Here is a 13,203-nt window from a genome sequence, read left to right as displayed (position 1 = left end):
TTTGTCCATTCTGTTCCTCCTAGCCTATTACCCTCTTTAATCCAAGTTGCATTTTTCTACTTGTCGACATGCAGTATATTTTTATTGATATTTTTTCATTAGTTTGCCCAGTAACTTGAAATATTGTCTTTTTAATATGCAAAAGGAACAAATTTAACAAGATGCTTCTTCAATTTGACCTGTGCATTCTTAACACATATTTTGTTTTATACTCTGTATATTCACTTCGATGTTGGTTAAATGAAATTAACTTGAACATATGCTCCCCCTTTCCTCCACTAACATCTATCTTCAGATCTAATATCTTTTACTATTGTACTGTGCATTTCTAAATACTAATTTTGGAAAATATTCATGGACTTTCCCCATGACAATAATTTCTCTTTTTCTTTCAGGAAGCTTACTGGAGACTGAATTTGTTGAGCCAGGATCTTGACGATGAAAGGATCAAAGCTAAGATGGAGAGAGAACAACAAGATAATATCATGAAGTTATTCGCTGTAAGTTTGCCATTTTCTGCTCCATCAGTTGGATTTCAGACCAATATATGTCTCTATGGACCATAGACAGATTAATACCATATTTTTGTATTGTATGAAGTGGAAAGGTGAATATTTTGGGAAGAGTTTGTATTCTTCCAAATATGGTCCATGAACGACAAATCCGGTTAACACAAAACTTAGTACTTGACAATCAAATGCAGCTACGGAATTCAAATTCATCTTGATTTTCAACCAATTAGGAGTATATGTTTGTTAAATTTACCATTGATTTTTTTACTTGTATTCAAAAGCAATTCTTTGTCCAACAGGAGAATGCCTGCCAGAAAATTAATAATAATTGCAATGTTAAGCGCTTAGAAACAGAATAAAATAACCGCTATATTTATGTAACTTATCATTATTCTTATCATCATCATCATCATAATTATCTTCATCATCATCGTCATCATCATTACCATCATCATCACCATCAGTAGTAGTAGTATTTAAAAATGTCTACAGAGGTCAAAGGTCAATTGAAATCTTAACATTGCAAATTGTTATTAGCCTTGTAAATACCAGATCTAGATTGGAGCTATGAATTTGCCATCCCACTTTTCTTTGTACATAGCTTGCATGCCGTTCCGAGAGAGAGTTTCGCGCTTATGAAGTTTGTGGCTTGATGACGTCACATCAAAGTGTCAGCTTGGCTATCAAGTATGCCAGTAGATCACGCCGTATGGCTTTAGCACAAAAACTCAGCGAGATGGCCAGCCGATTGATGGATGAGGAAGAAGAAGAGGAAGAGGAAGAGGAAGAAGAATTCATTCAACATACCAGAGTGTAAGCAAAACAAAAAAATGGGGTAAACTTGGGAGCATTTTACATGACTATAAAGACAACTTTTGTAAATGCACCTTTCATGTCTACTCGATTTCTTGTATTTTATTTGTTTTGTTTGTTTTCATTCATGTCTTGCTATTATAGCAGTCTGAAGCAAATTTCTTTTTATGTTACAAAGACAAAATAAAATCTAGAGACTAGTGAAAACTTTGAATTATCAAATCATTGACATCATTAATTGAAAGTGTTTAAAGACTTCAAAACAATATGAAGCATGATGCTCTTAATGAAACAGGTAATAAATAGATTTTCTGATTAAAACAATATATAAAACTGTGTACATAAGCAAAGTAACTTTCTGCCGATTCAACAATAACATTTAATACTAAATCATCTTTAAAGATTGATATCATTTGTAGATGGTGAATGTGTTTGATATCCTTTGCACTATGCAGTCATCCAAGAAATCAGGTGAGATCTGGTCACCAGTCTAATGAGATGAATGGTGATGGGAGTGATGAAGAAACAGAGATCAGAGAAGACGAGGAAGAAATGGAAAATGTCCCCACATTGAATCTTAATTCCAAACATGGTGAGTGATATATATATTTTTTTTATATACATTTTACGCTTGGCTGTTTGATTTGTTTGTATATTACTATATAGTGATATCGACTTCAATTATTCATTCTTATCATTAAGAGATTGTGTTAACAATTTAATAATTTTATATAACTTTTGATATTTATTTTTTACCAAGAATGGAATGTAACTGATTATAGTGATTCCAATATAAGTAGGTCACTGGGGAAAGATAAATTATGACTGTTTTTTCTGTAGATTTACTTCATTACTAATAATTTATCAGAGTTTCTTTGTGGTACAACTGTAACCTCAGTCAAACTTGATTGTTTTTTTCATTCACAAATTATTAAACTTTTGCCCTCAACATAAGAAAAAATTTCAGAGGGCGATACAAGCTTCCGGATGTCCATGTCCAGATTATCCACCATTACGTCACTAGGGTCAAATTGGGTCACTTCACTGAGTCAGTAGCCGGAAATTTCAAGGCAACTCTTTGAAACTTTTCATGTCGAGAGCAAAAGTTTTATAATTTCTTTTCAACCAACAGAGATAGCTTTCATGATTTATTTGATTTGATTTTGATTTTTAATTTTTCATTCATTCTTTAGTTTTTTTCTTCCTCTTGGGGGGATGGTATCTTTCTTTCATTCTTTCATAGATAAAATTCCATCTCTGCTGCCTTCAAGTCAAGGAAGGAGGAATCCTTTCAAGAAGAACCAGGACAGATCAGGATCTAATCCTAGAGGGACCAACGTCTTTGATGAAATGAAGAAGAAGTCACCCGACACGAAGAGTCAATTTAAGCCAGGTTATATAACATCAATGGTGTAATGATATATGATTAGTAAATATAGCAATATATTAGAGGAGTGTACACATGGGGGGTCACTTGGTTCAAGATGGTATATGTTTATGATCTCTTAGATGTCATTTGCAAGGAGTTCCCAAGCATACAATTTGATACTATGTGTTTGTTTCATGATACTCGTCTGCAAGTTGTGCGCTTATTGAGACGTCACTTCTCCCCCGTTAATCCTGGCAGATTGGTCAACATTAGATTGACCACCCACTCTACTCTATTTGGTGCATCCATCCTCCTCCCTCAACTCATCCACCATTTGCCTTTTCCATGTCTTCTTTGGTCACCCCCTTCCCCTCTGACCATCCTCCTTCAACCCAACCCTAGTCTCATCCACCATTTGCTACTTCCATGTCTGCTTCGGTCGCCCCCTTCCCCTCTTACCATCCTCCTTCATCCCAACCCCCTACTCTCGACTGCTTGCTACTTCCATGTCTGCTTCGGTCGCCCCCTTCCCCTTTGACCATCCTCTTCCTTCATCCCAACCCTCCTACTCTCCTCCACTGCTTGCTACTTCCATGTCTGCTTCGGTCGCCCCCATCCCCTTTAACCATCCTTCTCCTCCAACTCAACCCTCCTACTTTACTCCACCGCTTGCTACTTCCATGTCTGCTTCGGTCGCCCCCTTATCCTCTGACCATCCTCCTTCAACCCAACCCTCCTACTTTACTCCACCGCTTGCTACTTCCATGTCTTCTTTGGTCACCCCCTTCCCCTCTTACCATCCTCCTTCATCCCGACCCCCTACTCTCGACTGCTTGCTACTTCCATGTCTGCTTCGGTCGCCCCCTTCCCCTTTGACCATCCTCTTCCTTCATCCCAACCCTCCTACTCTCCTCCACTGCTTGCTACTTCCATGTCTGCTTCGGTCGCCCCCATCCCCTTTAACCATCCTTCTCCTCCAACTCAACCCTCCTACTTTACTCCACCGCTTGCTACTTCCATGTCTGCTTCGGTCGCCCCCTTCCCCTCTGACCATCCTCCTTCAACCCAACCCTCCTACTTTACTCCACCGCTTGCTACTTCCATGTCTTCTTTGGTCACCCCCTTCCCCTCTTACCATCCTCCTTCATCCCAACCCCCTACTCTCGACTGCTTGCTACTTCCATGTCTGCTTCGGTCGCCCCCTTCCCCTTTGACCATCCTCTTCCTTCATCCCAACCCTCCTACTCTCCTCCACTGCTTGCTACTTCCATGTCTGCTTCGGTCGCCCCCATCCCCTTTAACCATCCTTCTCCTCCAACTCAACCCTCCTACTTTACTCCACCGCTTGCTACTTCCATGTCTGCTTCGGTCGCCCCCTTCCCCTCTGACCATCCTCCTTCAACCCAACCCTCCTACTTTACTTCACCGCTTGCTACTTCCATGTCTGCTTCGGTCGCCCCCTTCCCCTTTGACCATCCTCTTCCTTCAACCCAACCCTCCTACTCTCCTCCACTGCTTGCTACTTCCATGTCTGCTTCGGTCGCCCCCTTCCCCTCTGACCAGCCATCTTGAACTCAAGCACCCTTCTCTGAACATGATCAACATGGATCAACCCTCCTCAACACATGTCAATAAGCCAGTTTCATAGTTCCACTCTGCGCATGATCAGATGATGTTGCGCATGATCAGAGGAAGGTCATTTGTACTAAAGTGACATGGTGGTTTAAAATTTAATGAGATAAGCACCAACTTCATTCTTTTTAATTGTGTTTTCATTTACATCTCTTAAAAAATACAACAATGCGTCCACGAACGACTGGTATTTCAGAGTTTGCCAAGTACATCGTACAACATGCTATAATATGCATTCAAAGTAGAAATGCAACAAATACCTTCATAGATTGTTCATTGATGTGCTATTCTAGTCACCTGGTCTATTCGATTTCTTCATCCCGCTATGTAAGGCATGCATACGTAATATCTTGCTTTGAAATCTGCCTATCTTAATGAAAGAAATGAAAGGTCATTTGACCAAAATTGTCCATGAAGTAACTACGAACTGGTCTATACCGACATACTCTGTTCGCCTTTTCCATCTGATCCACTGTCAACATCTGCATAGAAACCTTGGTCTTCTTCCAGTCCATCAGCTTCACACTACACATTGGTCTCACCACATCAAGGAAGTACCTACTTTCATGCCTATTCTATTTCGTATCTCAAATTGCAGGAAAGATGTCACAGAAGGTCGCAGCAAGCAATGGGGATTCAACGAAAGCAAGAACTCAGGCAACGTTGTTTACTTCCAAGGCAAAACAACCATCAGATACAGCAGGCACTGCATCTAAAAACAAAAAGTAGGTAGATTGACATTCTGTTTAGGATTCAAGATTTTAATTGCAACACTGTTTTATGGCATGGTATGATAGAAGTTCATATAAACTGCGATTGGATAAATGTTTTCTTTCTACATTCTTGTTCGATTATTGGAGTTCAAGTAGTAGTGATGATAAGGACAGATCTTCAAACTGTGAACCATGTTAACTGTGCATTGTGATACAGCATTAATGTTCTTTGGAGATGGAACTTTCAACAACAAAAATTCTTACAGCAGGCGTTCAACTGGTCCTACTTTTACCTACTTTGTTGTGAAAATGTTAATTCTCTTATTTTTACCCATAATAATCCTTATTTTCATACTCTATCCTACTAAAAATATGTGATAGATTTCATAATTTGTTTGGAGTTGAGTAGTCTTTACAGGTTATTGCTGAGATTACTTTACCTACCATCACCACCTGTTTGCAAGGTTGAATTGTATTTATTTTTGTTACGATTAACCTGATGAAAAGTATTACTCATGTCTTTCTATATATGGTATTCTGTAAGTATGTGCTTCAGGTCCCTGTCTTACAAAGAGATGCGATAGATCCGATCAACCACAACTATGGAAAGCCAGCAACACCAACATCTAAAATGCATGTTTGATATGATGTATATTCATACATTTATCTTTTTCTTTAAAGATTTGATATTCTTGATTGCTTCTCTTTGTGCGATAAGTACATTGTGCAAATTTCCTGTCGAAGAATCATCATTTCCATATAGTTGAGGTTGATAGGATCAATCGTAACTCTTTGTAAGAAATGGCCCAGGGCCCCATCTCACAAAGAGTTATGATCGATCCAATCAACCTCAACTCTATGGAAATCCAACAATGTCATAATTTCTTTCTCCAGGAAATGTACACAGTGTCCTTTGTAAGCAAAGAGTATCACACTGAATTTTCAAGAAAACGATGAATGTATGACTTACGCCATGTCTAGAAAATATTTTGAACAAACATGCATTCTAGATTTTGACGTTGCTGGCTTTCCATAGTTGTTGTTGATCGGATAAATCGTGAATTTTTGTGAGATGGGGCCCAGATCTACAAACCGTGGTGAATTTTTATAAGAAACATATATAAACATAAATTTTTTAATAGAGACAGAAGTCATGATATACATTTGATGAAAAAAGGGCCTATGTTGCAATATATATCTTAGACCAAATTCCATCAATGTATTGCACTGTTTGTCTGGTTTTCCTTCCCATTTCCTTTCGAGGCCTTTATCAATTTCAAGCTCTAAGCATAAGATGGAGGTCTCCATTATTCCAAAATGTATTATATCGACATATGTATATATATTTTTTTTCTGCTATTTGTTTTAATGATTTTAAAAAAATTGAGAAATTTATCAGGTATAGATATATTTCAAGTAGATTGTTAGAATGTACATGTATGTATGCAACTATGCATATGTTATTCATTATGTCATTTGCTTCATAGTATGTATGCTGAGAAAAAAAAATGATTACACTTGTATATACTTTTGTTATTGGAATGTGGAAATAGATAAATCAAATGTATCACATAAAACCCAACATATTATCTTTGAAAACTTATATTATTTTCTATTTTTTTTTAAATTTTGTCCTTTATCCTATGTCCAGGAAGCCATCAGCTTTCAATTTCTGGCTGTCCAAAAATCGTGACTTGTTAGAAGAGGAAAATCCTGAACTGAGTGCGAGCGAGATCATCAAATTGGCAATGCAGAAATGGAAAGACATGTCAAGTGATGAAAAGAAGGTGATAATTTTTGATATCTCACCTTCGTAGCAGAAGCGAGACATGGGCATAGGTTTGCCAATGGTGGCTTCTCTGGGTGTGGACACATGATGTCATGCTATTCAAAGAAGGGGGGGGGGGGGGTGAAATGATATTGTTTGGCCCTACCTTCCGAACAGTGGGTTTGCTGCTTTAATTTACACAAATGGTAGCATCAATGTTGAAACCTCATGTAAAGCTTTTTAATGTCATCCTGATTTTGTGTGTATAAGACTCACTTTTTGACAGTTTGACAAATAAGGGTACCAATTATTACTGTGAGGGATTCCTTTAGATATCTTTGTTTATTCACTCTCCTTGAAATTGATACATTAGTCATTTAAACTTTATAGATTATGATTATTTCTTCAATTTCTTCTAAATTATAGCCAAATTGCTGACAGGCAATGACTGTGGATGCCCTGTTAATTGGCCTTGGTCCCCCTCTCATTTTTCTGGGAAATTTGACAATTGTGCCTTTAATATACTTTTTCATTTGAGCTGTAATATACCAATATGTATTGTCCAGTGGGTCTTTCACAAATAGTCATGCTTAAAGGCCAACGTGCACATTGATTGATTGAATTTAGCTTTCTTCATTTTGAGGAAATTGACAAAGTAAGTCAGAAATGAAAAAGGGAACTATTGGAAATCACATGATATGTAATCTTATTGATTAATATGCAGTAGACGCGTCCTCTTAGCATGATTTGACCGTTGTGATGTATTTTATACCACACAAAACTATGAATTTAAGTGAGACTCTAAGTCACACTTAAAATCTTTGTGAAGCACCCCCCCCCCCATTTCTTATGTACAAGGCTACACTCCAAACCCAAATGATAATCTCCAAATCTGTGTTCATAATCTTTTTTTTTCATTTAGGAAATGGAAGAAAAGGCAGCAGAATCGGTCACAAAACAAAATGACCATGCAGACATGCAACCTGAGAAGAAGCAGTCGGAAAAGAAGAGAAAGCGGACCGGTGACGAAGCAGAGAAAGGAGAAGAGAAGAGAATCAAGCCTGGGAGACCTGAGAAAGATTTGAAGAAACTGACTGGAGCTACCAATGCGAAGCTGGCTGCTTTTGCATTCAGTAAATGATGCGTTCAACAAAATATACTCAACTGATGCCAATCTAGCTTTTTTGCATCCAATAAGCAATGCAATCAATAGCAGATGCATTCAAAGAAACACCCCCAAACTGATGCCAATCTAGCTTCTTTTGCGATCAGTAAGCGATGCATTTAAAGAAACACCCCTGATGTCATTATAGCTTCTTTTGCAGTCAGTAAGTGATGCATTCAAAGAAATACACTCTAACTTATGTCAATTTAGCTTCTTTTGCAATCAATAAGCGATGCATTCAAATAAAACCCGAACTGATGCCAATCTAGCTTCTTTTGCAATCAATAAGTGATGCATTCAACGAAACACCCCTAACTGATGTCTATCTAGTTTCTTTTGCAATCAATAAGTGATGCATTCAAAGAAACACCCCTAACTGATGCCAATCTAGTTTCTTTTGCATTCAATTAGTGATGCATTCAAGGAAACACCCCTAACTGATGTCTATCTAGTTTCTTTTGCAATCAATGAGCAATGCATTCAGAGAAACACACTCTAACTGATGTCAATTTAGCTTCTTTTGCAATCAATAAGTGATGCGTTCAAAGAAACACCCATAACTAATGCCAATCAAACTTCTTTTGCAATAAATATGTGATGCATTCTAAGAAACACCCCTAACTGATGCCAATTAATCTAACTTCTTTTACATACAATAAGCAATGCATTCAAAGCAGCACCCCCAAACAAGTCAATTTAGCTTCTTTTATGATCAACATGTGATGCATGTAAAAAAAAAAAAAAAACACCCCTTACTATGACCAATCTAGCTTCTTCTGCATTCAAAGAAATGCCATCATTTGATAGTCACATTTCAACTTAGTCACACAGATGTCCAAGAGATTTGACATAGGCAAAGTCTCCTGTATTTAAATTGTCTTAAGAGGTGTTGCAATAAACTTGTAAATGATTGTGAGTCTATTTTAGGTCCTAAAATCGATTTAAATTCATACATTTCATTGCAAATTTGCAACTGATTGATGGCCTGCTCCTTGTATCAACAAAAATAGAGTGTGATTGTTTTCGTTGCAATTTATCTATTTTTTTGTAAATTTACATCTGAAATTTGCTATTGATTGCAAATATTTTCTTGCAACACCCCCCGTAGACATGGATAGATAAGCACATTATTTCATACGCTCATCAGGGCTCCTTTTCTCAACATCTTTATGGCCCATTGATAATAATGATAATAATAACAGAATATTTACCCAGGGTAGCCACTTTAGTTCTGAAAACTGTTCTTCCAGCGGGCACCGTTTTATTGCCATTGTAAATCAGAAGCCGATTCTCCTCAATGTGTGGAAACTTTAATATGGATATGTATCGATTCATAGACATCACCTTTTCCCCAGGATATCACATTTGTTCATCAGTTAAATAATTTCATTGTTGGGTGAAATTATATTTATTTTCATCATGTATTGATTAATAGAAATCAGATTTTCCCCTCGGCTATCGCGTTTGTTCATCAGTTGTATGACAATTAGATTGTTAGGAGAAATTATATTTATGTCCATTGTGTAACCTGTCTTTGTAACTTTATATAATGCAAGTTTAATGGCTCTCCCATTTCTGATGTTATATAATAAATACATAATTAGAAGCAAGTTTGTGTGGAGTGAGGAGTCGAGGTTTGCCTATTTTGTGAGTTTTTGTATGGAAGGTGTAATATTTGTAGTGTGACATGACTATGAGGTTTGTCAGTGTTATAAGTATTTGAATGAAAAATGTCCTATTTGTAGTGTGACGTGGACTATGACTTGTGTCAATGTTGTAAAATTTTGAATGGAAGGTGTCATATTTGTAGTGTGACATAACTATGAGGTGTGTCTATGTTGTATTTGAATGAAAAATGTAATTATTGTAGTGTGACATGGACCGAGGTGTGTCTGTATTGTAGGTTTGAATGGAGGATGTAATATTTGTAGTGTGACATGGACTGTGAGGTTTGTCTATGTTGTAAAGTGTTTGAATGGAAAATGTAATATTTGTAGTGTGACATGACCATGAGGTGTGCCAATGTTGTAAGTTTTTGAATGGAAGATGTCATATTTGTAGTGTGACATGGACCATGAGGTGTGTCAATGTTTTTAGTTTTTGAATGGAAGATGTCATATTTGAAGTGTGACATGGACCATGAGGTGTGCCAATGTTGTAAGTTTTTGAATGGAAGATGTCATATTTGTAGTGTGACATGGACCATGAGGTGTGTCAATGTTTTTAGTTTTTGAATGGAAGATGTCATATTTGAAGTGTGACATGGACCATGAGGTGTGCCAATGTTGTAAGTTTTTGAATGGAAGATGTCATATTTGTAGTGTGACATGGACCATGAGGTGTGTCAATGTTTTTAGTTTTTGAATGGAAGATGTCATATTGTAGTGTGTCATGTACCATGAGGTGTGTCAATGTTGTAAGTTTTTTTAATGGAAGATGTCATATTGTAGTGTTACATGGATTATGAGGTGTGTCTGTAAGATGTAATATGACAGGAGGGCCATTCAGAAGAACAATCCTTTTCATTCCTCCCCTTTTCTTCACGTTTCTTAATTTCTCAGTTTCAATCTTTCTTTTTGGTGTCTCCCCCCCCCACCCTCTCTCTCTCTCTCTGAAATTGATTTGACTGGATTTTTTTTATTTTTTTTTTTCAAAATGACAGGATAAATGTACATATTTCATGTATATGGGTAAAGATTAATGGGAGTCTGGATATTTTTTCTAGTTTGATTGGTATTTCTTTTTGATATCTGGACATGACAAGAACATCCAGTTAGCTGGGATAAACTTTGAAAAGAACAAACGGTATACATGTTATTGAGGTCATTACTTTGCATATTAGCAATAATACAAGGGTCCTGGGGCCCGTTTCATAAAGAGTTACAGCTATGGTAACTTTGCTATTGCGGTATTCTACCATGGTAACCTTGATTCTGATTGGCGGCTGAGCCCTGTTGCCATGGTAGTAGCCATAGATCTTAGTCTTTGTGAATTGGGCCACTGCGCTCTAATACACAAGTCTGGACTTTGACAGGAAACAGAAATGATCGAATAAAAAAATCAAAGGCATATATTGCAATTTATTAGAGTACATCATATCAATCAAAGGAAATTTACATCTATACTTTTGCATAAGTACACCACTTTGTATCAAGCCTATAAAGTATTTACATTTTTTTTCTATTATACAAAACATCCAAGATACCTCTAGCTAGTACATGTACATAATAATTTCATTGCTAAGAATGTTTCAAGGAAGCATGCAATCAATAACTTTACAAATGCATGCCCCAGTAGCAATCATTGGTGTTTACATTAATGGAAGATTGCAATTAATTTACTCGCCTGGTAACAAAGGTTAGCAAAACATGATTAATGAGGTTTGATTTGTGGGTATTTATATCCTATTCTATTCTCTCTCAATTGCCATCTAATAATAATGATAATAAAAATCAGTTATCAAATTTTCCAATCAAAATGCTCTTATTTTCTGGCATGAACACCACTTTTGTATTCATGTTATGAAGGGAAACTGCCTTCTCCATGATAATTTCAAAACATGGAATAATGATGGTCTTTACTAAAACAAAACCTACAGAAACAGATTCAACAAGTTTCTGTATCTCCATTAGAAGAATCTACCTTTTTGTAGCAAATTTTCTAACCTGATTGTCTTGGTAAATAACAAATTTTTGTACATTTTAATACTACATACTATTAGTACATAGTACTATGAACAAACATAATTATATAATAGTCACACACAGTCAAATGGGAAGGCGATAAATATTCTCCCTTTTGTTCCTATGTTTTCAGAGAGGCAGCATGATTTTTGTCCTTTTTAGAAAATTTATCCTATTGATATAAAAATGTCTATTAATACAAAAATCTTTCTTTGAATGAAAGTGGTGATAAAAAGGTGAGTCTGTTATAAAACAAAAATACCACAAAAAATAAAGTTCAAATGCAGTCAAAAATGTCAATATAGTCACAATGTTTTCTAAGGTATAAAAGAAGAATGCCCTGATAACACTCATGTTGCTGTACTCTTTTTTTTTTTTCCACTTACAGTACTGCGTGGATTCATTTAAAAATCAAACATCGATAATAAAAGAGCAGTTGGGGACACTAACGAATGTAGAACATTAATTGACGCCTGCGTAATACAAAACTACATTTACCAATCAATAGAGATTGGGAATAAACGGGTTAATAGTGCACATTTAGTAATTAATAAGTATTGAATTTGGACTGGTTTATATGATTTAGTGGTCATTAGGTATTGTAGCTTGTACATGTATACATAGAAATCCTTACACAATTGGGTTTTACTTGCTTGTATAGCAATAATTACACAAATGGATTAAAATGGTTTAGACAGCATTGAAGTACAAAGAGAAATAATGGTAACATTCCAAAAATAGCACTTGATCATCAGAACATCTATAAGTGCTTTCAGATATATCATAGATTTATAACATATAAATACTACTGATAACTTTGCCTAATCATATATCATAGTTCCTCAATCCTTTTAAGATAGTTCGGTGAATGGTGGCAGTGATCATTGCTTGAAGCCGACTCCAAATTCACGATACATGCAAGCTTTTCTATATAATGAGAAGTAATATACATGTAGTATATAAAGTACACGACAGGTAGTACTATATTGGTCTCGACAGAAAACCCTTTAAGTTAAAAGAATTTCAGACGGTTAACATTCTGGCATTTTAGATACATTTAATAAACAATCCTGGCTAAATATCTACCAGAGGTCATAAAACTAGATGCAACATGTCATTAACCGCTTTTCTGATGCCCGATAACAAGTTCAACATTGGAATATATACTACATACTCTATTTTTTTTTCATGTCAAATCCATATCATTCCATCATTAGTCATGTTACTTGTGCAGCTTATTTTCAAAAGGCAAAAAAAATGAATGACTTTTTAAAATTATTTGCATGTATTCTAAGGAGACATATTTCAAAGAATGTTATGTAAATTATATTTAAATTAATGCAATTTATGTATTAAATTTTCAAGAGAAATCTTTTTCGATCAGTCATTTCCTCTTTTTTATTTGTATTGTAATTATTATGTATTTTGATATCTATCATTTGTAAACACTGTGATATAGTTAACTATAAAGAGCATACTAAATGCTAATTATTATTATTATTATCATTACAATTATTAATGGCAAACAGATAAAACATTCTTAATAGG

At 35.9% G+C, this 13,203-nt stretch overlaps 1 protein-coding gene across 1 annotated transcript in view; it reads left to right on the top strand.

The window, feature by feature from the left end:
* LOC129264396 (WD repeat and HMG-box DNA-binding protein 1-like) overlaps nucleotides 1–9,578 on the top strand; it is a 35,154-nt gene extending 25,576 nt beyond the window's left edge. Inside the window, exons 19-25 of the mRNA XM_064102741.1 lie at nucleotides 396–500; nucleotides 1,114–1,325; nucleotides 1,781–1,917; nucleotides 2,569–2,718; nucleotides 4,925–5,051; nucleotides 6,691–6,826; nucleotides 7,730–9,578. Coding sequence (XP_063958811.1) covers nucleotides 396–500; nucleotides 1,114–1,325; nucleotides 1,781–1,917; nucleotides 2,569–2,718; nucleotides 4,925–5,051; nucleotides 6,691–6,826; nucleotides 7,730–7,948 — 1,086 coding nt within the window. The 3' untranslated portion in view covers nucleotides 7,949–9,578. The remainder of the gene's footprint in view (nucleotides 1–395; nucleotides 501–1,113; nucleotides 1,326–1,780; nucleotides 1,918–2,568; nucleotides 2,719–4,924; nucleotides 5,052–6,690; nucleotides 6,827–7,729) is intronic.
* The last annotated feature ends 3,625 nt before the right edge of the window (nucleotides 9,579–13,203 follow it).

The sequence above is a fragment of the Lytechinus pictus genome, chromosome 7 (assembly GCF_037042905.1).
Source record: "Lytechinus pictus isolate F3 Inbred chromosome 7, Lp3.0, whole genome shotgun sequence".
Lineage (NCBI taxonomy): Eukaryota > Metazoa > Echinodermata > Echinoidea > Temnopleuroida > Toxopneustidae > Lytechinus > Lytechinus pictus.
The sequence above is the reverse complement of the archived record's forward strand: the minus strand, read 5'-3'. Positions and strand labels throughout refer to the sequence as shown.